The sequence below is a fragment of the Podarcis raffonei genome, chromosome 7 (genome assembly GCF_027172205.1).
Source record: "Podarcis raffonei isolate rPodRaf1 chromosome 7, rPodRaf1.pri, whole genome shotgun sequence".
Taxonomy (NCBI): domain Eukaryota; kingdom Metazoa; phylum Chordata; class Lepidosauria; order Squamata; family Lacertidae; genus Podarcis; species Podarcis raffonei.
Genome location: NC_070608.1, coordinates 15772162 through 15798220, shown reverse-complemented (window position 1 = coordinate 15798220; position 26059 = coordinate 15772162). Strand labels below are relative to the sequence as shown.

The window sequence follows — 26059 nt, the reverse complement described above, 5'->3', positions numbered from 1 at the left end:
GACAGTAACCTAAATGTGACTCTCAGTGTTCATTGGTGCATGCCAATGAGTGCATGCCAAGAAGTGAGGAACAGGTATCTTTAGACAGTCACAAAATTCATCTAGGATGGTTAGCATTCACATGAGTCTCAATATTCAGCAGTTTTGGACATTCCTTGCAGTAGAAATGAACCCTACTCTGTATTCTTTCTTCAAGTCCATCATTCGCTCTCTCATATATATATATATATATATATATATATATATATATATATAGGCAAATGTCCAACACATTTATCTCCATTATTAATTGCAATGCTTTTAGGAAATGGAAGCTTATCCTCCCTGTTGCCTAAGGTATCCAGGGACTGCACCTTTTAAGAACTAGTGGTTCTGGACAATTACTGCTGCAATAATAACGTAGATGCATTTATTATACTGCAGCTACATCTGGGTGCAGAGATGAGCCTGGCATTCTTATTCAACATCAAAGCATGTTGTGCAAATTTTTGCAAAAAGTAAAGTGATCATTGCTGCCCTGGGGACCTTGAGGAGGAAGGATGGGATATAAATTCAGTCCGTCTTGGCACCAAACATGTTCTCAAACCTGGCATAGACCTTTCCAGAAGTTATAACAGCAGATAGATAGGAAACACACCTGGTTGTAAGTAGCTCTTGCTGCCTTAAGGGCGTGGAGTGAGAATGAACTGATGTCTCTGTTGAGAGAGTGCATGTTGAAAATGTAATATAGCAAAGCCTGTCCTGACTTATCAAGGCTGATCTAAATTATAAACACCAGGTTTTGAGTTCCTGGGGCCCTGATAGCGCAGAGACATACTATGAGTGTGTATAGGAGCAGAGACTGGTATTACCAAGGAGTTCCAGGAGCCAGACGTTCAGAGCTTCATGTAGAATGGGAAGTCCAAAACTCAGGTTGGCTGGCCAAGCTCAAAAGGAAAGCATCTGTCTAAATGGAGTGGGAGATAGGAAGGTTGTGAGTTAGATAGGTATCACTAACACTGATCTGGAAATATTTATAGGCACATCAGTACATAGAGACTCAATCTGTTCTCTGGGGGATGGCGCCACTTTGTAGCCTAAAGACAAACAGTGTTGATCTTTCCTCCATTCATTCTATAGCCTCCAATGGCCGACAAAGGCATTAGTAGGCAAACCAAAAAACACCCAGTTCAAGTCTTGGTTCATATTGATAGACCCATAATGCCAAACATAAAGGGTTTTGTTTGTTTGTTTTTTAGTTTCCCCACTCCAAATGGGTAAGTTCTAATATACGGCTTGGAAGACTCTACAGAGAGCAATGAAATCTGAGTCTGCGGCCTCTCCAGATGACCTGTTTGTTGAGCATTCATCCTTTCCTTGCACAAAGCTTACATGGAGGTTATATTATATCTGGTCTTCACTGATCATCCATTCTGATTTGTTTGTGGGGCACCTGTACAACAATAAGTGTTTCTCTTGCGTTCATCCCAATCTGCTTGCGTCTTCCCATTTTTGCCGATGACCTCTCCACCCCAGTTCAAGTAGCTTACTGCAAGCATTGTCCCCTTATTCCTGACACATTCTGTGTTCTCTATCCCACTAAAAAGGCCTTTCCACTTCTCTCTTCCTCTCACCTACCTTCCTTCCCAGTGTGCAACAAACACCATTTTATAGACAGCAATCTGCTGTTCCAGTTCCGAATGAATTTCCGCCGGAGGAGGAGATTGATGGAGCTGCTCGCTGAGAAGTCCCGCTTGATGCCGGAGAGTCACGACAGTCCCTTTTGTCTACGAAAGCAGAACCATGACAATAAAAAGCACACCAGTTTCCTCTCAGGTATTTGAGTACCAAGGCAGAAGGAAATGTTAGTGGTATTAGTAAGAAAAAATAGTAGTTTATCCATTTCTATAGTACTTTCAACCAAGATTCACTGCAGCTCACTCACAGAACCTGGAATATGTGCCTCTGAGCACTTGCAGACTGCTTTGAGGGGAGTGAAGAGTATGCATTAAATGCTGTTTGAAAAGGAAGGGTTAAAGTGATAGAGTTTCAGAGAGGAGAGGAATAAATGGTTAGAGCACAATCTATGCAAGTCATTGCCACCTTGGATTAGCTGTGTGCTAGATCATGGGACGCGGGTGGCGCTGTGGGTTAAATCACAGAGCCTAGGACTTGCTGATCAGAAGGTCAGCGGTTCGAATTCACACAATGGGGTGAGCTCCCGTTGCTTGGTCCCTGCTCCTGCCAACCTAGCAGTTCAAAAGCACGTCAAAGTGCAAGTAGATAAATAGGTACCACTCTGGCAGGAAGGTAAACGGTGTTTCTGTGCGCTGCTCTGGTTCACCAGAAGCAGTTTAGTCATGCTGGCCACACGACCCGGAAGCTGTACACTGGCTCTCTCAGCCAATAAAGCGAGATGAGCGCCGCAATCCCAGAGTCGGCCACGACTGGAAGTAATGGTCAGGGGTCTCTTTACCTTTACCTTAGGTCATCTATCCCTGAGGAAATTGTTCAGCTGTTCCATTTTTTCCAGAAGTTGGGTTTTCTGTGCCCTGGAAAAAATCCAGAAGCTGAAAAGGGGAAGTATGGGAGGAGAATGTTTCAATCATTACATTATGCAGGTGCCCAGTAAACAATCTAGTACAAGACGGCAGCTTCCCATATTGAAGTTGATCCTCCTTTGTGCTATTTATGAAAGTATGAATCTTTTCTTAATTTAGAAGAGAAAGCAGAAGAAAAACGTTAGTAATGTGAGTGAGCATTCTGGCCAGTTTAGTCTTTATATTGTGCAACTGACTCATAGCACAATCCTATACATACCTAGCCAAAAGTTAGTCCCATTGGGTTCATACAGCATTGCAGCCTGAAGCACAAAACAAAACAAAAAACTACTTGTGTATGGAAGTACCCTAAATGTTTCTAAGGTGTAGCTGTTCATGAATGGGCAACACAAGTTTTAGAAATTCAGGTGACCGCCGGATATAAAATCAGAGCAGTGGCATTTCTAATATAACAATATACAGGTGAAATGGACTTAGAAGGCCATCCAAAAATAAATAAATGCTTTGCTTGTTTTGAAAAGCACCATAGTACAAAATGAGCAGTTCATCATCAAAGTGATGGAGCTATTGAAGGTGACAAGATGCACTAGAACAGGCATCCCCAAACTCAGCCCTCCAGATTTTTTGGTACTACAACTCCCATCTTCCCTAGCTAACAGGACCAGTGGTCAGGGATGGTGGGAATTGTAGTCCCAAAACATCTGGAGGGCCGAGTTTGGGGATGCCTGCACTAGAAAATTCTGAAGTTATTAATCATGGGAAGGCAAACTAAGACCCGGGGGCCAGATCCGGCCCAGTTGCCTTCTAAATCCGGCCCGTGGACAGTCCAGGAATCAGTGTGTTTTTATATGAGTAGAATGTGTCCTTTTATTTAAAATGAATCTGTGGGTTATTTGTGGGGCCTGCTTGGTGTTTTTACATGAGTAGAATGTGTCCTTTTATTTAAAATGCATCTCTGGGTTATTTGTGGAGCATAGGAATTTGTTCATCCCCCCCCAAATATAGTCCAGCCCCCCACAAGATGTGAGGGACAGTGGACCAGCCCCCTGCTGAAAAAGTTTGCTGACCCCTGTATGAATGATGGTAAAGAGAACCGTAAGAGAGAGAGAAATTAATTTATGTCCTCCTGCCTATTTCCCTTCCTCCTCCTCCTCCTCTGCCTGGGAAAGTGAGCCCCACCAAGGAGATAAAGATTGTCTCAGCAGTGAGACGGAGCAGTATGAGTAGCTGTAGCAGCAGTGGGTACTTCAGCAGCAGCCCAACGATCAGCGGCAGTCCTCCAGTTCTGTGCAACCCCAAATCTGGTAAGGATCGCTAAGACTTGTTTGCAATGTCGAATGTTGGAGCCAAGTTAGACACCAGGCACTTTTTTAGATGCCCCTTCGCATCACACATGCATGCTTTAAGAACAAAACAAACCAGCAACTGCTGAGATGATAATTGGAATTACTGTAAAGGGACGGGGCTGCAGAATGGGTGACGCTTGCTCCTCCAAAGCTGCTATAAGCTTTCCTACCAATTCAAATAGCAGCTTTCGAGGAATGATTTTCCTACCAATGCAAATAGCAGCTTTCGAGGGGGAAGAAATGATTAAACACCCCCCCCCGTCAGCCTTCTGTAATTCCCTACCCTCAGCACCCACTTAGTATTTTTGTAAACTGCATTATAAATGCAAATATGCATTTAAATCCACATGTACTTTACCCCTTAGAAGACATCCAGGCAATTTAGCTTTGAGATAGCAGGAGTGTATTTGTTTTTAGTGAAGGGTCATGCCTTTGCAAAACCTTTCAAAGCCAATTATTTCCCTCAAAGAATTCTGGGCACCTTTGTTTCTTATGGGTTGCCGGAAACTGTAACTCTCTGACGGGTAAACTACAGTGCCCAGAATTCTTTGAGGGAAATAATGTGCTTTGAATGTGCTTTAAATGTACAATGTGTATATGGCCTAAACTAATTAAGGAGAAGGGGACGACAGAGGACGAGATGGTTGGACAGTGTTCTCGAAGATACCAACATGAGTCTGACCAAACTGCGGGAGGCAGTGGAAGACAGGAGTGCCTGGCGTGCTCTGGTCCATGGGGTCACGAAGAGTCGGACACGACTAAATGACTAAACAACAACAAAAATTACATTTAAGGAGGGGAGGACTAAGTGTATGCATGTTCCCTCATCTTAAAAAATAAATATTTTTTTTGTACATTGAAAACTAAGGAAAGGCTAGATCAGAGTTCTAATAGGCTATGTTTGAATATACAGGAGTTTAACACGTGAAAGCGTTCGTCTTCAAAGCTTAATTGGTCTAGCCCAGCCACAGACCTCTCAAAAGCTGTCCAAGTTTTCCTGGACTCTGATTCCTAATTCTTAAGCTTTTCTGTGCATGACTCAGGTTTTAATCAATGGCGTATAGTTTTATTCCGTTTTTATTCCAAGTTTTGAAAGCTTCGGTTTGATTGTTGTTGCGCTTTGTGAATTTCCTCCGCTTTCCTCCAAATTGCCTCTTACGTAAACTGCTCAGAGATTTCTTTTTATATTAAGCGGTTTCTAAATTATATACCGTATTTTTTGCTCTATAAGACTCACCTTTTCCCTCCTAAAAAGTAAGGGGAAATGTGTGCGCGTCTTATGGAGCGAATGCAGGCTGCACAGCTATCTCAGAAGCCAGAACAGCAAGAGGGATTGCTGCTTTCACTGCACAGCGATCCCTCTTGCTGTTCTGGCTTCTGGGATTCAGAATATTTTTTTTCTTGTTTTCCTCCTCCAAAAACTAGGTGCGTCTTGTGGTCTGGTGCATCTTATAGAGCAAAAAATACAGTACGTGAATAAATCAGGCCAGTTCCCTTAAAAAAAATAATGGATGGAATATTTGCGTATTCCTTAGAGCTAATATAGCCAGAATTCAGCAGCCGGCTAAAAGTAAACGCAGAAGGAAATTATGTACCTTGTCAGCTTAGGCATATGACACCAGCTGCTCGACCGAGCACTTTCACACCCCCACTGGTTGTGGCAACCAGCCCTAAATCGGCTGACAATCCAAGTTTTCTGACCTGCTTAGCAACAGTTTATAGATCAATCTGTCATTCTTCTCCATTACGCAGAGAGAACAGGGACAGCAGTGGCCCGCATGTGAAGACATTTACTTTATTCGAGCCGTTAATAAATGAGGTCAGCACAGGAAGGGGATAGTAACGATGTGATCATGCTGTTTGCTAAGAGGAATTAGGAATACTTCAGCTATCGGTTCATTTTCAACAAGCCCCTCTATGATAGGATGAAAACCGTCGGCTTCCGAGCTTGTTTTCTTTCTAAGTTATTTCCAGTGCCTCTAGAAAGACGAAACATCCCCCCTTTGTGCTCTTCCGACTGATATTAAAAGGAGGAGGAGGGCAGTAAAGAAATATGCATTTTCCCATCCACACTGTTATCTGCTTCAAAGGGAGAACGGAATGTCAAAGGGAATTCTCACGCTCTCCTTTCTCACTTCAGTCTTCCCTTCAGTTACGTATAAATATACTCGGCGTGTTCTGAAGATGATTTCAGTAGCTCTGCAAAGGCATTAACCTGCGAATACAAGGGCTCCAACTCAAGTGAGCAGCGATAGGATTGAAGCCTTGCCCTGTGTACAACACGGTGCAGGCGTGTCTCCGGCAACTATAGGACAGCGCTTGTGACGTCACTCATGATTAATGGTGCAATTCCCTCTCCTTTCCCCCTTGTCGTGGTTTTATTTAAAATTTATTTATCTGCAGTCTTTAGAATCCGGGCACGTCCTGGCTGCACAGTTAAGTGTGGGAGTGAACACGCTGGCCTCTGAAAAGTGAGCAAAAATCAGAAACTGTACCTGTCAGCGATGCTCTGCTGTTTTATATCTTGTGGTGGGGAAGTGCACCTAAAAGGAACACAAAAGCACATATTATTTATTTAGCAGTAAGCAGTCATTCCTTTATTGCCCACTACTATCCACCCTTGTGCCAAGAAACAAGGGTGTAGCCTTCATTTTAGATCCAAAGATTAGATTGCAATTGTTTAATTGAGGGAAAAGATCTTTGCGCAGATAGATAGATAGATAGGTAAAATAGCTGAAAATAACACCAATGTATTTCACACCTGGCAACCCATGTGCCCCTTTGGTTCCATATAGTACATGGGTAAAAGGTAAAGGTAAAGGGACCCCTGTCTGGACCCAGTTCTCCACCCCTGGGCTAGGACCTGGGAGACAAGGGTTCAGATCCTGCCGTAGCCGTGAAGCTCAGTGGCAAACCTGAGCTGATGTTGCCACACCATAAGATGAGAGGAGCCAAGCCTAGGATCCCATCCCGTAAAGGTAAAGGGACCTCTGACCATTAGGTCCAGTCACGGACGACTCTGGGGTTGCGGCGCTCATCTCGCTTTATTTGCCGAGGGAGCCGGCGTAAAGCTTCCGGGTCATGTGGCCAGCATGACTAAGCCGCTTCTGGTGAACCAGAGCAGCGCACGGAAACGCCGTTTACCTTCCCGCTGGAGTGGTACCTATTTATCTACTTGCACTTTGTGCTTTCGAACTGCTAGGTTGGCAGGAGCTGGGACTGAGCAACGGGAGCTCACTCCGTCGCAGGGATTCGAACCACCAACCTTCTGATCGGCAAGCCCTAGGCTCTATGGTTTAACCCACAGTGCCGCCTGCGTAGGCGAGTCTAAAAAGCCCGGGTTCACAAATTGTCACAGCCCTCCAGCAGCTGGGGAGGCTCATTTACAAGAAATAATGTATTTAGCATTAACTTTGGAAGTGTATACTTGATTCTCACCAAACTAAGCCTCCCTGATGTATATTTTGCTCTAGGAGACTGGAACCCAAAGAGAGCATTGGTTGCCAGGCGTGTTGGTGTGTTTTTCCAGCTTTCCTACCCCACCAATATTGCAGCAATAGGTTTTCATTTCAGCAGTATTTTGCTAATATTGTAGTGTTCCATTGCTAATTAGAAGATTGGTTTTTGTTTTTTAATGTGGAAGCTGTCGGGATCCAAGCAAAAGCCAGAGCCTCCAGCTCTGCTCTTAGTCCAGAGGAATTTGGCCACCCTCCAGGTGCCCGGCTTGAATCCTTAAGACCTCCTGCCAGCGTCTGCCGGCAAGATCAAAGGAGGTCTCTTCGGCGATCCTTTTCAAACGTGAAAAGAACACACCACTCCTCCCCCAGGGAGGGGGAATGAGACAGACAGAAATATATCTACATGTCTTTATTCCTGTCTTTCACCAGTACAGAGAAACATGTCTGCACACTCTGATTCCCAACGCAGAGAGAGAAAAAACTCCTCCCATGTACTTCCAGTACAGGGTCATGTGCTGCTCTGAGGTAACATCCGGCTCTCAGAGCACTTTACAGACAGTCCCAGTTTCCCACGGGACAATCCAATATCACCCACATCCTGTTTACCATTCCAGCCACCTGGTGCTTGCTTCTGCATTGCTCCTTTTTCGTAACATCCTCCCCCAAAAGAATCAATGCGTGTTGCAGCAAGCAAAGCATGATCCAGAGAAGAAAACAAACAGTTGTTATACACATAACACTCCCCTGTTGTTTCAGTTCCACCCTTGGAACTCCCCGCCACTGGTTTCCCCAGTGTACCTCTCTGGCTGTCTGGTTTCCAAGGAATGAGTGCATCTGCATTACCTTGGCTAGCAACTCTCTGTTGTGTCTTTGTCTCTGACTTAGACACAGCTCCAACCTGTCCTCGGTTGTTTACAACAGCAACACATGCAACAGCTAAGTTAGCAAACTCTTTTGAGTACCTCTTGGGTGGTCGACCCTTTGTAACTCTCTCAGACCTCCGTATGAGGTGCTGATCCTCTCTGCTCACTGGTCCAGTCTCAGGACTCTTTGGAGAACTAGTTCCAATGGTAAACAGTGGTTCATCCTTCAGTTGTGAAGGCCTATCTATTGTGTGAGACTTCCTCTCAATGACTGTGACAACTGAGCTCTCCGAGCTATCAGTGTCATCACCTTCAGTACAGCTGTAATCGCTGTAATCATCATCATCTGAATCGTCCTCAGTGGGAAATGTGTGTACTATCACTTTCTCCTGTTCAGGAACACTCTCTAGAAACTTTGTGAGAATCACCTGACCAGATTCAGACAAAATTACTCTGTAGAGACCCTTTTCATACCCCACAAAAATGCCTCTGGCATTCTTTACTCCACCTGGAGCTTCTGTTCTCACATGAGACCCAAAAACCTTGAAATGGGCAACAGAAGGTTTTCTGTGGAACAGTTTCTCAAAAGGAGAACTTCCCAACTCTTTTGAAACCTTTCTCATTTTCGTATAACAGAACGACATTAGAGACTCGGCCCAGTACTCATGTGGCAGATGTGAACTTAGCAATTGCGCTTCCATCCCCTTTTGCAATTCTCTGTTCACCCGTACACAGACACCCCTGTTCCACGCTTCCGCTGAAACAGCAATCTTGTGTCTGATCCCCTTCTTCTGCAGGAACCTTTGGAAATCCTGTAAAAGAAAAATCTGCTTCTCATCTGTGAATAGACAATCAATGTTAGCATCATGCATACTCTTAACTTTGTCACAAAACTCCTGAAACCTCTCCAAGGCTTCCTTTGGCTTTCTCAACACATAAACCCAGACATAGTTAGAGAAATGATCCACACACACAAGATAATATCTTGCATTGCCTCTAGATGGTTCTAGAGGACCAATCACATCAGCATACACCCGCTGAAATGCTCTGTTGACTCCGGTCACCTTCTTGCTCACACCTGCAAGAGAAACTAGGTTAGACACAGATGAATTACATTCCATGTAATCACTTTGGTCAAAAGTCAACAAATAAAGTCCATCTTTCTGTTTGGCAGAAAGATATAACTCTCCATCTTTGTAGATCTTGCAGCTCTCAGCATCGTAGGACAGTTTCAGTCCTCTCTTTGCAATCTGCGAAACACTCAGCAGATTGAATTTCAATTCAGGAACCAAGTAAACATTGTTTATTGTCAAGTCCAGACTCTTAAGATAGACAGTCCCCACGCCGGCTGCTTCTAGCTCCTGACCATTGGCCTGTGTCACAGTGAAGCTTTGCTTCTTAAACGTTGAAAAGAGTTCTCTGTGTGGGGACATATGAACCGTCGCTGCAGTGTCGATAATAAACGCGTTCCCAACATCTGGCGTGGCTCCTTTCGCCATCAAAGCCTTTGCAGGTTCCACCATAGGCTTGGTACGACCTTTGCCTGACGCCTCAGGCTTTGCTGAGCGGCCCTTCGCTCCTTTTGGCTGACGTGGCTTCTTACAGCTCCGCTGAAGATGCCCAGCCTGTCCACAACTGTAACACTGGACAACATTCAAAGCTACAGCATCCCTTCCAGTAGCCTCATCGGTGGGGGAATTAGAACTCCGTTCCTCCCTCCCCCTGTCCTTTTCTTCCAGTGCAGCATGCCGGCTGTGTTCTTCTAGAACCACGGCACTCAGGGGAGGTGGACAAGGTAACGCTCCCCCCTTCCTGGCATCCATGCTGAATCCAAGGGTCAGCTTTACACACAATCTCAAGCCAGCTTTCACTTTTCAAGCCAGTAAAACTCCAAAAGTCTCTGTTTACTGCTTCACTGGCAGGCTTGCCTTTGGGCTGTTTTTTCAAAACCCTTGCACAGCTGCGCAGATACACTTTCGATTTCCCAGGCCCCTTTTAGGCCACTCAGTAACTGGCAGACGTTGCCTAGCAACCTGCTCAGGACGGAATTCCTTATCTAAACCACAGGAATTCCTGGTATGCAAGCTTGCTCTTTCAGAGCTGTTTTTCTCAAACGCAGCTTGTGAACCAGAAAATAAATCTTTCTGCGTTCATTCTCTCTTGCCCAAAATGCAGCATACCTTTTCCGTTGCCTTGAAACACACTCCTCTCGGTGTCCAGCTCTCTGTTTCAGCTTCTGGCTGCAGGCAGACGCTTTTCTTTATCTCCTTAGGTGCAGAGGATGGCAACGATTCATCGACCTCTCACCTCTCATGCAGATTCTCATAGATCAGATAACCATCGGTCTGCTACCAGTTGTCGGGATTCAAGCAAGCAGAGCCTCCAGCTCTTAGGAATTTGGCCACCCTCCAGGTGCCCGGCTTGAATCCTTAAGACCTCCTGCCAGCGTCTGCCGGCAAGATCAAAGGAGGTCTCTTCGGCGATCCTTTTCAAACGTGAAAAGAACACACCACTCCTCCCCCAGGGAGGGGGAATGAGACAGACAGAAATATATCTACATGTCTTTATTCCTGTCTTTCACCAGTACAGAGAAACATGTCTGCACACTCTGATTCCCAACGCAGAGAGAGAAAAAACTCCTCCCATGTACTTCCAGTACAGGGTCATGTGCTGCTCTGAGGTAACATCCGGCTCTCAGAGCACTTTACAGACAGTCCCAGTTTCCCACGGGACAATCCAATATCACCCACATCCTGTTTACCATTCCAGCCACCTGGTGCTTGCTTCTGCATTGCTCCTTTTTCGTAACATAGGAGAATCACAACTGGATGACAATGTCGTTGACAATGTGAGTAAAGGAGACATGGCGATTCCAGACTAAGCAATCTCGGCTCTTGTGAAAGTCTTTCCTTAACATCCTCCTTGTGTATTTGCAGTATTGAAGAGACCAGTGACTCCTGATGAACTTCTGATGCCTGGGGCACCATATGCCAGGAGAACCTTCACAGTACGTCTCCATTTACCTCAATTATCTTCTGTTGTGTAGTGCACTTCATGACATTTTGATCCATTATTCAGACATAATAACGGATGCAAAAATAGATAAAGGAATATTTTCATTCGCATTTTGGTACAGTTTTGAGCCGAGGGTTTTTAATCACAAAATCTGAAGGACTGTGAAAACAGTGTTCCTCTTAGTCCAGGAAGTGTGTGAATCAGGCCAGCTTTCTTAAAATTGTGACTTGGTTTGCCTAAAATCCCTGAGCGACCCTAGATTCCGGTGAATCACAGCGGATTCACAAGAATGTGCTTGTGTTGTTTTGGCTTGCTATCAAAACAGCAACAAAGAGAATTGCTAAAGCATTCGTTGTCGCACCTTCTTGTTCCCTCTCAAGATTGTAGGCGATGCCGTCGGGTGGGGATTTGTGGTGCGTGGGAACAAGCCTTGCCACGTCCAGGCTGTGGATCCCAGCGGCCCAGCAGCTGCAGCAGGAATGAAGGTAATTGTAAGAAATGCAGGTTAAGTACTTTAAAAAGGGGGAAGAGGATGTCTTGACATGAAGTCAGGACTACTTCAGTTGTGACACCATGCAACACAGCTCCATACACCTGGTGTAGGGACATACCCTCCAGCGTTCCTCTGATGAGAATCAGGATGCATGTCTTTTGCTGACATGCGCTTGTGGGAGCCAGCTGACTCGCGTGAAAGCGCAGCATCACAGCAAGCACCAGCTCGCCCTCTTCCCTGAGCTTGGCAGCCACACTGGAGGGGGAAACGGGCGGAGGAAGGAGGGGGCGGTGGGGGCGAACAGCCCCAGGTGTCTTCGCTGAGGGGGGTGACATTTGGTGCGCTGCCTGCCCGTGACTCCCAAGCCTCCCCCGAGCCGTCGGGGGAAGGAGGGAGCTGCACCGCTTTCCCGGCAGTATTCCCCCCTTCCCCCTTCATTTTGACAGCTGGGGAGGCTTGGGAGTGGCGGGTGGGCAGTGCGCCGAATGTCCACCATTGGCAGCTTGCTCTGTTCCTGGCTGCACAGCTTCCGGGTCATGTGACCAGCATGACTCAGCCGCTTCTGGTGAACCAGAGCAGCACACAGAAATACCGTTTACCTTCCCACTGGAGTGGTACCTATTTATTTACTTGCACTTTGACGTGTTTTCGAACTGCTAGGTTGGCAGGAGCAGGGACCGAGCAATGGGAGCTCACCCTGTTGCGGGGATTCGAAGCGCCGACCTTCTGATCAGCAAGTCCTAGGCTCTGTGGTTTAACCCACAGCGCCACCCGTGTCCTCAACAGCACCACCCAAGTAATTACATATGAACTATATACAGTGGTACCTCTGGTTGCGAATGGGATCCATTTTGGCGCCCCGTTCACAACCTGAAAGGAACGCAACCCGTGTCCGCGCATCTGCGCACGCACAGGTCGCGATTCGCTGCTTCTGCGCATGCGCGTGACGTCGTTTTGTGCATGCACGAGTGGCGAAACCTGGAAGTAACCCTTTCTGGTACTTCCGGGTCACCGCGGGACACAACCTGAAAAAACATATCATGAAGCAAACGTAACAAGAGGTATGAGGTATGACTGTAATTACATATTGCCACACAGGACGTTGCTTTATGCTGACTCAGACCATTAGACTATCTCTCTCAGTGCTGTCTGTACTGCCTGACAGCAGCTCACCAGGGTCTTTTCTCGGCCCTGCCTTAAAGGTGTTGGGGACTCAACCTTCTGCATGCAATGCAGATATTTTCCCACTGAGCTACAGCCCTTCCCCATCATCGCATGCCACTATCTACGTGGGATCTTCACACTACTTCCTGGCAGAAATGTATTCCTGTAGGAGTTTTAAGCTGGCCTAGGACATTGCCAGGTTTGCGTCTTCCTTTCCTGACGCGAGTCTCCTTTAGGCTTCTTTATGCTCAGCGCAACAGTAATAAGAGCTGGCAGCGAAGAAGAATCCGTCCTGCTCTAAGAAGCTTTGTCTGCCAGAATTGCTTGGAGCAACCAACCAAAAGAGACCAGACCAAGAAAACTTGGCGAAGAAGGAAAGGGCAAGAATTTGAAGAGCAGCCAAAGCTCAGCATTTTGCTTTCTAGAAGTGTCCTTGGCACCGAGGCAACACCTTCCCTGCCTTGTTGAGATGCACCCAGAAGTCTACACATTTCTGGATGTTGGCTGCATGCCGCGGTTGTTTAGAAAACTTGCAGTCTTCCTTCCCTCCACGCTCCGCATGTTACGCTTCTCTCCTTTGCACTGCGTGGAGCAAACTCCTGGGGCAGGACTTTTGGCCCGCCGCTCCGCATGTGCACTCGAAGGCCTTTTGTTCCAGAAAGCTGTAAGGAAGATATACTTACAAAGCCAGCGCTGTGTGTCTTGCATTCCATAAGACGACTTATTCAAAAGCTATCAATCTCAGTGGATTCCAAAGAGAGAGGCTTGAACCAAGCCTTTGTGACGATGAGGAAAATTGCCAGGATTTTAATTTCAAGAAAAATGAGTCTTTGGTCTGTCTGGAAGGCCTTCATTTATGGTGTGTGCACGACTCTGTAGTAGCCTAGTGGTGATAGAAATGTGCTCTGTACTTTCTCGGTGGGGTGGCTTTTCATAAGGATGAGAGCAAGTCTTTGGCATTGAAAGCAGATTCTGAATCCTTAGCAATCGCTGGCATTGCTCCTGCATAGCCCATCCATTCTGAGGGCTGCTCATGGGCTATGTGGCCAGAGGAGTGAAAAAATCATGGCATAAGGACAGCATTTGCCTTCTGCAGTTGGCAATGGAGTGGATCTACTGCTTCTTGCAGAAAGAAGTTCAGAGGAGGTTGGGCAGGTCTGGAAAGGCTCTTTGGCTGTCTTCCCGCCAGGTCCTTGCAAGCTCTTTGAAAATAAGTCTGCTGAGAAGTGGAAAACTCTCTTTGTTTTCCTCATTCACTTTACAGGGTTGGGCGTTATATCACAAGACTGAAACTGAAGTGGGGTAAATATTGACACAGCGATAACATTGTGATTGCAGCAAACACCAGCAACTCACTCCCTATGTTAAAGACACACCATGAAAAGATTGCACAGAAATAGACGCGATAAGGCCTGCCGTCTGTTTCCAGCATGAAAACTGTGAAACCACCTGCCCAGAGTTTAATTTTGGGCTATTTTAATCTCATTGTGTTGCTAAATATGGCAAATATGCTAGCTGTACAATGAAAAACGGCGCTGGTTCTTACTTTGGAGGTGGAGCAGATAGTGTAAGCTGGGTGACACATCTCTCCTACTTTGTTGTTGTTGTCTGGGAGTTTGAACAAACATCAGCTGTTTTCCGATATGGTTTTACTCGATGGCTTTTCTTTAAATAATACAACAGATGAAACAGAACGGGCATTGGTCTAGTAGCACTTTTGCAGCTGGTTTGAGGACCAAAGTGGAGCTTTGGCAGAAGTTCTGAGTCTACGAATCGTATACACACCCATTTAAGAAGCTCCAAAGAATCCTGCATCAGAGACAGAAACATCTGCTGAAGGGAAGTGCAGGTGGACTGTGGAAGATGGAAGAAAGATTGCTCACTTCTTTTCTCCACTGCCGCTTCTCCTTTCTAAATGGCACCCTCCCTCCATCACTTTTTTTTTTTTTTTTGATATTTAATGTCTCCAGATTTCTGCTGACTGTTTAGTTTGGCTCTGAATTTCTTCTATCGGTTGTATTCTCTGCCAAGAGTATAATAGATTTCACCTGCTGTTACACTAGAGCATGAGCATAGCCGAAGAATCGTTATAAGTGTTCTTTGATATTAAGCTATTAATCAGCAAAGTGCTACTGAATCATATCCTTCCTCTGGTGACATCATACTTACTTACACTTACATCATATTCTTGCAAAGAAACTGGCAAAAGGTGGGCTGGACGAGGTAACTGTTAGGTGGATTTGCAGCTGGTTAATGGACCGAACCCAAACTGTACTCGCTAATGATTCCTTGTCATTCTGGAAAAAAGTTACAAGTGGAGTGCTGCAGGGTTCTGTCCTAGGCCGTTGTTGTTTGTCTTTATAAACAACTTGGATGAAGGAATTGAGGGGATGCTCATCAGATTTGCAAACTGGGAGGGGTAGCTAATGTCACCTCGTATTTATGGGACCGCCTCTCCTGGTATGCCCTGCAGAGGACCTTAAAGTCCATGAATAATCACAGTTTAGAGGTCCCTGGCCCTAAGAAAGTCAGATTATCCGCCACCGGGGCCAGGGCCTTCTCAGTGATGGCTCCAACCTGGTGGAATGCTCTGTCCCATGAGACCAGGGCCCTCCAGGATTTAACTTCCTTCCGCAGGGCCTGTAAAACAGAGCTATTCCGCCTGGCTTTCAATTTGAACCTAGCCTGATCTTTTATTCCCCTTCCTTCCCTCCCCCTCCCCTTTTTATGAAGATTACCCGCTCTGGGATCCCGCAGCTAATTCTCCCCTGGTTTCCTCGCTGGCCCAAATAGGACTAATTTAGCCAGCTAGCTCTGGTGATCATCTAATGTTTATTGGATGGATTTTCCCCCTAAATTGATTTTTGAATTCTGAATTTATTGTTCTTCACGTTTTATACTGTATTTTATGCTGTTTTTTGTTGCATCAATTAAGTGTTTTAAATTTGTTGTTAGCCTCCCGGAGCCTGGTTTTCTGAACTGGGAAGGGCGGGGTATAAATAAAATTTAATTATTATTTTATTACGAAGTCAGGGGCATTGGGCGGGGGGTGCGGCTCTCCCCAGGTGGCATCCATGGGGGGGTGACCAAATGGCAGACCGTGGGGGGCAGCACTTACTGTGGGGCCTGGCCTGTAGCGCGCCTGAGCCACGCATCTCTCCTGGGAGTGATGCGATGGCTCGGGGGCCCGCGCTGCCTGAAACAGCAGCGTGGGGCTTGCGTTTGCCAGGCGGACTCTGTGGGCAGCTTGCCATGGCACCTCCAGGCGCAGATCACAGCGGCGCCCCCATGTGTGGATCGCAGCGGCGCCCACCTTAAAAAAAACACCTTAAAAAGCATAACAATTCTGATAAACCCACCATTTTGGCTTGCTTATGTCTAACCAACAGGACTGTTTGTTGCTGTTGTTTAGTCATTTAGTCGTGTCCGACTCTTTGTGACCCCATGGACCAGAGCACGCCAGGCACTCCTGTCTTCCACTGCCTCCCGCAGTTTGGTCAAACTCATGCTGGTAGCTTCGAGAATACTGTCCAACCATCTCGTCCTCTGTCATCCCCTTCTCCTTGTGCCCTCCATCTTTCCCAACATCAGGGTCTTTTCCAGGGAGTCTTCTCTTCTCATGAGGTGGCCAAAGTATTGGAGCCTCAGCTTCAGGATCTGTCCTTCCAGTGAGCACTCAGGGCTGATTTCCTTCAGAATGGATAGGTTTGATCTTCTTGCAGTCCATGGGACTCTCAAGAGTCTCCTCCTGCACCATAATTCAAAAGCATCAATTCTTCAATTGCTTCAATTTGAGAGCCAGTGTGGTGTAGTGGTTAAGAGCGGTTGATTTGTAATCGGGGGAACTGGGTTCGCGTCTCCGCTCCTCCACATACGGCTGCTGGGTGACCTTGGGCCAGTCACACGTCTTTGAAGTCTCTCAGCCCCACTCACCTCACAGAGTGTTTGTTGTGGGGGAGGAAGGGAAAGGAGAACGTTAGCCGCTTTGAGACTCCTTCGGGTAGTGATAAAGCGGGATATCAAATCCAAACTCTTCTTCTTCTTCGGCTATCAGCCTTCTTTATGGTCCAGCTTTCACTTCCATACATCACTACTAGGAAAACCATAACTTTTACAATACGGACTGTTACTAGCCACTTATCTTTTTCGGTTTAGTTTTAAACAAGGACAATCTAGAGGCTACAATACTTTTTAAAAAAGTTTTTGTAAGAAGATGCTTGGAGGGCCATTTAGATTAGGAATGCATAAGATATGAAGGCATGTCGGGCTGTTTGTCGTCATGAATTCTGGGAGCCGCAACAGCCGTACCTATTCAAATTGTGGCGAGGCCGCTCCGAGTGCATATGCCAGCGCAGAAACAGTGCTGCGCTTATGTGTTAATTCAGCTTGTAAATTCCTGCCTGGGCCGCAGCCCAATTACAGATGCATCGTGTTGCCAGACTGCACAGCTGGGACCTTTTGCCCTTTCGAAGCATTTGCTGACTACTTAAAATAGCCCTTGGCCAACAGCTTTTGCTGCAACGGTGAAAAATACTCGGGAGTCGAGTGTGGATTTCATGCTCTTTATTCAGCGCATAGTAGTGAGGAATGGAAGTTTCCCCGAACTGTCTGCTTTATATACATTATTTACACAATGGGCTCCACGTGATTGGCTAATTCCGGGATTCTCCTGTAGGCCAATCAGGTTGTGGATTCACTACCACCTGGAGTTGGATTGGGTGGCTCCTGCGGACCAATCAGACTGTTGCATTCTGGACCCTATTGTTCTAGGACCAATCAGACTGCTGCAATTTGGATCCTATTCAACTCAGTACATAACAAACAGGAAGGCAATTTCGACACTGGCAGTTTGGGAAGAGTGTTGTTCTCATGCAGAAACTTAATATTGTTGTAGACAACCCCGGTTTCTTTGGCCCTGCTGTTGCTGTCCTTGAGCCAAGGTTGCCACCTCTTGTTTCCTGAAGCCCTGCTAAGCCAGGCAAAAATTCTACTGGTATAGCTTTACCCACCATGTAGATGGGGAGAATTTCACCTGTTCCCTTTCTACGTGCAGGTGTTCAGCCCTCAGGAGAATCAGCAATACAAAGGTTGCAAATGTACCTTGTGTAGAGGTCCACCTGCTGGGCTTCTGTCAAAGAGGTAGGAGGATACAGCCTTCTCCTCTGTGCCACATCATGATGTGCTGCATGTAGTGGTGGCTCTGAACTGATGGTGGCTAAGCAGAATCATAGCGTTGGAAGGGACCTCAAGGCCATCTAGCCCCGTCCCTCTGCAATGCAGATCTTGATGTTGGAGCAAATAACTCAATGAGAATAGTAACACAGTGTGAATCGGTTATGAAGCAAAAGGAAAATTACCTGCTACAGCTTATTAAAAAGGAACCGGAAGCTTAATTACTTATTACAATTATTTCAGGGTTAGTCTTATCATAAACTGTGGGTGTTGTTAATGCCCACTGGAAAGGAGAAATGAACTAGTTTGCATGAAATGGATTCTGTGATCCACTTGGGTCTTCCCACCCGCTTCATTCACATGTGCAGGAAATGAAAACAACAATTCTCATTGTCATTTCTCTGAAAAAAACACCCCCAAAGACTAACCATTACACCGTCAAATTTACAACCTGTGCATTAAATTAGGTCAACAAGTTTACGGCTCCTGTTCTTCTTAACTGACATATTTACTTCCCTAAATTGTTAACTTGGAAATCAGCGTCGGTGAACTTCAAGGAGCCTCATGAGCCTTACTGTTCTAATCTGAAAAACTCTGGTTTGGCGCCATATCAATTAACTAAACAATAGTATTAACAAAATTGCTTGATCTTTAAAGTAGAAAGTGCCAGGCTTACCCCTGCTTAGAACTGGCGTCCTCTGACCTGTAAATCTTCCCTTATAATCCCATATGTGTGGGTCCTGTTGTGACTGTTCAGTGTATGGGGGGAGGCACTTTTCACATGCTTAAAGGCACCCTTGCCATTAGGATTATTTAATTAGGCTTTTTACATTGAAATGAAATTCTGGGGCGTCAGAAGTTTGCACTGGTTACCCACAATATCCAGGAAGGATCATGAAGCGGTGAGCTTTTCAACAGGTTACAGTGGTACCTCAGGTTACAGACTCTTCAGGTTACAGACGCTTCAGGTTACAGACTCCTCTAACCTAGAAATAGTACCTCGGGTTAAGAACTTTGCTTCAGGTTGAGAACAGAAATTGCGCAGCAGCAGTGGCGGGAGACCCCATTAGCTAAAGTGGTACCTCAGGTTAAGAACAGTTTCAGGTTAAGAACGGACCTCCAGAACGAATTAAGTTCTTAACCTGAGGTACCACTGTAGTTGGATCTTTCCCTCAGCTGAAGGTGTGGCAAACCTCAGAAGGAGGGGGCAGGTGCTAGGCTGATGGGGTAAGAGCAACTATGACAATGGGAGCGTGTGAAATCCTCAGTGCAGGATATCTTGAGCCTGGGAGCTCCGGTAAACTCATCAGATCCTTTGAAGTCTATACATTGAGTAAGGACATTCCTGAGTTATCTTCCGAATCTGCTCCTCCAGGAGAAACAGTTGGTCCGGTCTGGTATGTATGTGATCTCCCAGATGCTTGATGCTCCGGGAGGGAGAGAGGCAGCAGTTCTGGAGATTTATCAGAAAGCCGTGACTCATGGCACATGGCAGTTAGATCCCAAGGCGCCCTGCAAATAATGGTGCTCAGATAGGCGTAGTAACCCACCCCCTGCAGAAGAAGATGGACGTCTTCTCTGAATGGCTGGTACTCCAGCTAGTGAATGGCTGGTGCAACATTCTAGGATAATAATAATTTATTATTTGTACCCCGCCCATCTGGCTGGGTTTCCCCAGCCGCTCTGGGTAGCTTCCAACAAAGATTAAAAATACATTAAAATGTCACACATTAAAAACTTCCCTAAACAGGGCTGCCTTCAGATGTCTTCTAAAAGTCTGGTAGTTATTGTTCTCTTTGACATCTGATGGAAGGGCGTTCCACAGGGCAGGTGCCACTACTGAGAAGGCCCTCTGCCTGGTTCCCTTTAACTTGGCTTCTCGCAGTGAGGGAACCACCAGAAGGCCCTCGGCGCTGGACCTCAGTGTCCGGGCAGAACGATGGGGGTAGAGACGCTCCTTCAGGTATACTGGGCCGAGGCCACATGTCATGTTCTTCCGATGAAGCTTCATTTAGTCAAGTTCTAAACATCCTGCCCTACCCACCCTATACAGGTGGCTGAATATGGACTTGACCTCCAGCATTTGGTTTCTGCCACATTTGTTCAGAGGGATTACTTCTTCCTCGCTTCTTTCTTAGGCTGTCTTCTTGCCTTTGTCCACCTGTACTTCTCTGCCTGCTCTGTCTCTGGCTCAGATATGGTCAGAACAGGAGGTGGAAACTCAGGCCAGTGGGGGTGTTGTCCCCCGGTTTATTGGATGCTTCCTGCATGCCCAAATTGAGAATGTTTGTGGTAAATAACCACTGTTTTGTTCTAACCTGTCTATGCATATTCCCTCCCCATTTGGCACTCCAACATTGCCTTGACTCAGCACACTGGATGCAAACGTTTTAGCTCTCAAAGCAGCTTTCCTACAAACAGGCTTCTTTCTCTCTCCTTTTACCAAAGCAGTAAGCACTCGGCGATGGGTTTTATCTGAATGAAATTAGCACCTCAGGACAGAAGGAGTAATAATACAGGAGTTTATTTATTTCTTCTTAGACAAAGTTTTTTCTCACCTCCACAAATTGAAACCTGGTTTGCAGCAAGCGTTCTGCAGAAAGTCTCGAACATGACACTAGGCATGTTTTGAGCCTTAAAGGCTGAAAGTGAATGCCAGTTCTCTGGAGATGCAATCTTGTGTTTATGCAAGAGCTGGATTGCTGCCTGCACCCACACCGCCCACTCTTTTTAGCCAATGGCGCATTAGCTAGACATACTCACATACACAGTAAAATGTAGTATGCAGAAAAAGATTCCTCTTAAGGGTGGAAGTTAAAGGAATGGGGAGCAAAATGTGTTACTGGTGTAGAGCATGGGGAATGAGCCCCTGTCTGCAGAAAGTTTCACTCTGCAGATGAGGAAGAAGGAAGGAGTTCTCTGCAGACTAATCAGATTAGACCTTTGGCACACACCAAAAAGGTTTATATGATGCTTTAGACAAGCATATAAGCCTCTTTCACATATTACTTGCAAGGGAGTGGGGCCATGCTCCTGCCCCACTTATTTATTTATTGCTTTAGGATCCACACTTTGAGAACTGTGGTCAACAAAGTGTTATCTTTAACTCCTGCTAAAGGGGTGCCCAATGTATTGTTCTGCTTTCCTTTGCACCACGTCGGCAAGGCCAAGAGTGGGGCCTTGTCATCTGGACAGCCCAGGACCTACATACACACTGCACAGCTTTGTGCCAACAAAAACAACGTGGGAGGCAGCATTCACGAATTGCCAGTCTCTGCAGCCACAGCAGGCGCTGTGATTCTCCAACATTCTGACTTCACCCCTGGAAGCACACTCCATTGTCTCTCAAGACAGATGGGTGCCAACAACAAACTGGCATCAATTAGTAGCCAATATTTTTCTCCTGTTGATGTTTCTGGGCAACCATTGTCAGTCACACTGCCTGATCCTGTCTCCAGAGAACCACAAATTAGTGTGTTTATTTGTGAAATAGCCGTGGTGTGCCCTGCTTCTCCATCCGTCCCCTTTCCCCACTCACTGTAGCAGTAATTTTTTAATATAAATTTAGTAAATAAAATAAGGAGTCAGATTTTTAACAAGTTGGAGGAAGGGCGGGCCAGTGGAAGATGGGACCAGTGGAAGAACAGGGCAGGAGAAGCTGCAGTACTTAAAATTTACAGAACTAATAACACCACCCTGATATTTTGTGAGATGCTGGTATATAAATACATTTAGTTATTCATTCATTCATTAATGAACCCTTGATAGGAAATGCACAGCATCCCAGATTTGCAAGCTGACCATTCTGTTGGAGAGGAAGACATTAAAAATAATATATTTTTTGTTGGCCTTGAGGTTTTCTACAGCCCGTTCTAATAAGAGGCCCTCTGGGAATAACCAAGGCGGTGGTGGGAATTGCTTCCTTGTTGCATGTAATGGGAAATCAGCATCAGGTTTATAGAGGTTTGTTCAGGTTCCACAGTCAGTAACTTTGAAGCTTCTCTGACGGACGTGCTGGCGTTCTGCTGAATTGTAATAAGGTTGTGTCCGATTCCTCCCTTTCTCCGGCTGACTTGCTGTACAAGAAAACAACCAGGTGCCCTTGTTGACAGTAGTTCATGCTGACATTGGTGACTATCGGTTGGCTCACTGTAATGATGATGATGATGATGATGATTTTTTATTATTATTTATACCCCGCCCATCTGGCTGGGTTTCCCCAGCCACTCTGGGCGGCTCCCAACCGAATATTAAAAAGTTATGGGTTAAGATTTGCCCAAAAGCTTTGTAAAATTAAGTGCTTTGGATTTGTTCCAGTTAAATGATGCAATGCTGCAGCCTTGCCCTTGCCAAGGCCTTCCACATTCCTAGCCTTTGTTTTGTTTCATTTTATTGCCATTACAAACTCTCATGCCTAGCACATTGAGCTTATTAACAATTTTCAGAGGGGTAGCCCATGTTACCCCTTGACAGCAAAAAGAATCTTGTGGCACTATGTAGACTCACAAATTTATTGCAGGATCATAAGCTTTCTTTTTTAAAAAAACAAACAAATAGGAGTGAAAGTTTAAATTCACAGGGTTCTTTGAGTAAGCAGTGTATCAGATTAAATGGCATGTAATGTTAATGGGTTTTGAAATATACTCGGAGTCGAGAGTGGATTTCATGCTCTTTATTCAGCTCATAGTGGTGAGGAGGAATGGAAGTTCCCCCATAATGTCTGCTTTATATACATTATTTACACAATGGGTCCCACATGATTGGCTAATTCCGGGATTCTCCTGTAGGCCAATCAGGTTGCGGATTCACTTCCACCTGGAGCTGGATTGGGTGGCTCCTGTGGACCAATCAGACTGCTGCATTTTGGATCCTATTCAACTCAGTACATAACAGGTTTAAAATGGCCAGAAGTGCTTGGGATTTAAGATTACGGCAGATGTTTTGCTGACATGGTTCATCCCGCATTGTCTGTGAGTTTCGAAGTGTTTTCTGCTGCATTTGGTGTTGGGCCCCTGGAGCAGAATGTGTTGCCTTCTCCCAACACTATAAGCATCCTTGCCTCTTTCTTGCCATTTCTTTTAGGTCTGCCAGTTTGTGGTTTCGGTGAATGGGCTGAACGTCCTCCATGCAGACTACAGGACAGTGAGCAACCTCATCCTGACTGGTCCTCGAACCATCGTCATGGAAGTGATGGAGGAGATAGAGCCTTGAGGAGGACACTTTGAGATGAGGACATATACCTTGTCCAAGACAATTATCCTGCCTTCGAAGTACTTTCCTCCCTCCCCTCCACCCCCAGTTTACCAGTAATAAATACTTGGGTGGATACGCTCTTCAGCCAATGTTTGTACCCATGGTACTGATGTGCAGACTCACCTGCGCTATGCTGTGGGCCAGCTGCATATCCGGGATGTAGCCAGCTCAGGTGGCCTGCATCACAGATGGCTGTGATACCAACAGAAGGGTCAGAATCATGTCAGGAATCGCATCCTTGCAGGTTTCCCCAATGCTATGCCGCTCCTCTTTTCCTTCACAATTTTATTTCTGCGACGTAGCCGCCACTGAGATCATCCGAAGGACTTTCACCTTGGGAATTGGGCAGCATTGTATATTTTCATGCGCACTTGTTATCGGAACTGTAATGTGCCAATTGAAAGCATCGCCAGGTGGTGTGTGTGCCTTGCTTCAGGATGCTGTAGCAGAACATCAAATTCTAATAAATTAAAAGGAGGTGTAAAGGTAAAGGGACCCCTGACCATTAGGTCCAGTCGTGACCGACTCTGGGGTTGCGGCACTCATCTCGCTTTATTGGCCAAGGGAGCCGGCGTACAGCTTCCGGGTCATAACTAAGCTGCTTCTGGTGAACCAGAGCAGCGCATGGAAACGCCGCTTACCTACCCGCCGGAGTGGTACCTATTTATCTACTTGCACTTTGACGTGCTTTTGAACTGCTAGATTGGCAGGAGCAGGGACCGAGCAACGGGAGCTCACCCCATCGCAGGGATTCAAACCGCTGACCTTCTGATCGGCAAGTCCTAGGCTCTGTGATTTAACTCACAGCGCCATACAGCAAATGTGGCCTAAGTGAACAATTTGGCTACACCCCGTGCATTTTTCTGGCACTGTTAAGTCTTAAGTTGCAGAATCGTCGAGTTTGAAGGGACCCGAGGGTCATCTAGTCCAACAACCTGCAACGCAGGAAACGTTTGCCCAATGTGGTGCCTTGAACCCACATCCCTGAGACCAAGAGTCCCACGCTCTATCCACTGACCATTGTTCAGTGACTGAGCACATGCTTTGCATGTAGAAGGTCCCAGACTCCACACTTGGCAGCTACAGCCAAGCAAGTAGCGATGAGAAAAGCTTCTGGCAGAGACCCTGGAGATCCACTGCGAGGATCTGGGTTTGCATCTCTCCTCAAGCTTCCTGGGCAAGTCACTATCTCTCATCTTAGCCCATGTCAGAGCATCATTGTGTGGCTAAAATGGGATAACTCCCTTGCGTGTTACCCTGAGCTCTGGAGAAGTGGCAGGATGTAAATATGAGCAAATAAAATATTTCTGAGTCTCGATGCCGCATCTTAAAAATGAGGACAATAACAATCTACCTCCCGGGATATTGTGGTGAGTGTAAAAATCCTTCAAACTCGTGCATTAACTGAGCTTTCACAGGCCATATAGTTCCTTGAAAAGCGTGGCTTTAATAGCACAGCGATAACTAACAGTATGATGCTCAGTGGCTTAAAAGAGCCTATTACGTATACCGTTTGGGTGGAATGACTGGATCTGAGAGGCTTTGTTTGCTAAAAATAGAGGAAACTGCAGCCATACCTGCATTAAAATGTGCTTCTCTCACTGTTGAGTAATACGCGCTTGCTTTTAAAAGAGCAGAGCTTTCACTTTTTGTAAACTCACATCCGAATCATTGTTTTGGAGAATGCTGAATGAACTACGTCAAACCACGGAGCCAATCCTACCTTAGAGCCAATTTTGCAAAATATTAAGGGGGTTAGGCAACAGGATTTGGGGGTTGTTGTTTTTTCAGGGTGTTGAAGGTAGTTGGGGGGGAAATGAATTATTTCTCATGATATGGACACTCAATTCACTTCTGCTGCAATAAGCAGGTTTTTCACATTAGATCCAAATCCAAAATATTGTCTGTTTTCAGCATAAATTCAGATTCGCAGACCATGATGAAGCCCCTAGATTGAAATGTCTGAATCCCCCTTTTAAAACCCAATTCCTGGTTGAAGCTTTTAGAAAGCGATGTGTGTGCGTGTGTGTGTTTAAAATTTGGCAGCATATCTTCAACGGCAAAATTCAAACACTTAATACTTGTACTTGACCCTTTCAAATGTGACTTTAGCTAAATTCACTCCTGTTTGTGCAGGGAAAATGCACATTTGGACATAGGCTTGCTTTTGAGCTACAGTAAAATGTGATAAATTTCGCAAGAGGGGGAGCTTTTTGCGCCAGCGTTGTAATTTCTCGCTCTGATGAGGAAAGGTGTGCCATAATTTTTTCGAATGTATTCATATTTATATGTTTTCCACAAGACCGTGTAAGCTATACATAGCAAAGGTATTCTGGTACTGTTTGATTTATATATGTCAGTTGAGTTTTTGAATAAACCTTTTTAAAAACGGGATTTGTTTGTGGCCACGTGCAAAAGAAAACGTTTCTATCTCGGCGTTCTTCTCCAGCAAAGGAGATCTTTGGCTCATGGGCCAAACTTGGCACATCGGGGCGTTGGGGGCAACCCACACCCTTTGCAAGCCACACCCTGTGGGGCAGGATTTGGCCAAAAGGGGTTTTGCAGACACCAGTTGTCAGGAGCTTCTGAAGCACCGTGCATAGCAGGGTTGACCATGCATTGGGTGGTGTGTGGGGAGGTTCAATCCTGTTCAGTTTGGGTGCACAAGAATTCTGCATGAATTTTTCTGCTTGTCAAATTTGGCCTCATTCTGATAAGCCAAAATGCCTCTCCACCCTCAGTCACACAACAACTT

General features: G+C 45.9%; 1 protein-coding gene across 1 annotated transcript in view; it reads left to right on the top strand.

Annotated features, from left to right (window-relative positions):
* Positions 1-24846, top strand: part of DEPTOR (DEP domain containing MTOR interacting protein) — a 67275-nt gene extending 42429 nt beyond the window's left edge. Inside the window, exons 6-10 of the mRNA XM_053395379.1 lie at positions 1630-1815; positions 3710-3844; positions 11144-11214; positions 11603-11707; positions 23134-24846. Coding sequence (XP_053251354.1) covers positions 1630-1815; positions 3710-3844; positions 11144-11214; positions 11603-11707; positions 23134-23262 — 626 coding nt within the window. The 3' untranslated portion in view covers positions 23263-24846. The remainder of the gene's footprint in view (positions 1-1629; positions 1816-3709; positions 3845-11143; positions 11215-11602; positions 11708-23133) is intronic.
* The last annotated feature ends 1213 nt before the right edge of the window (positions 24847-26059 follow it).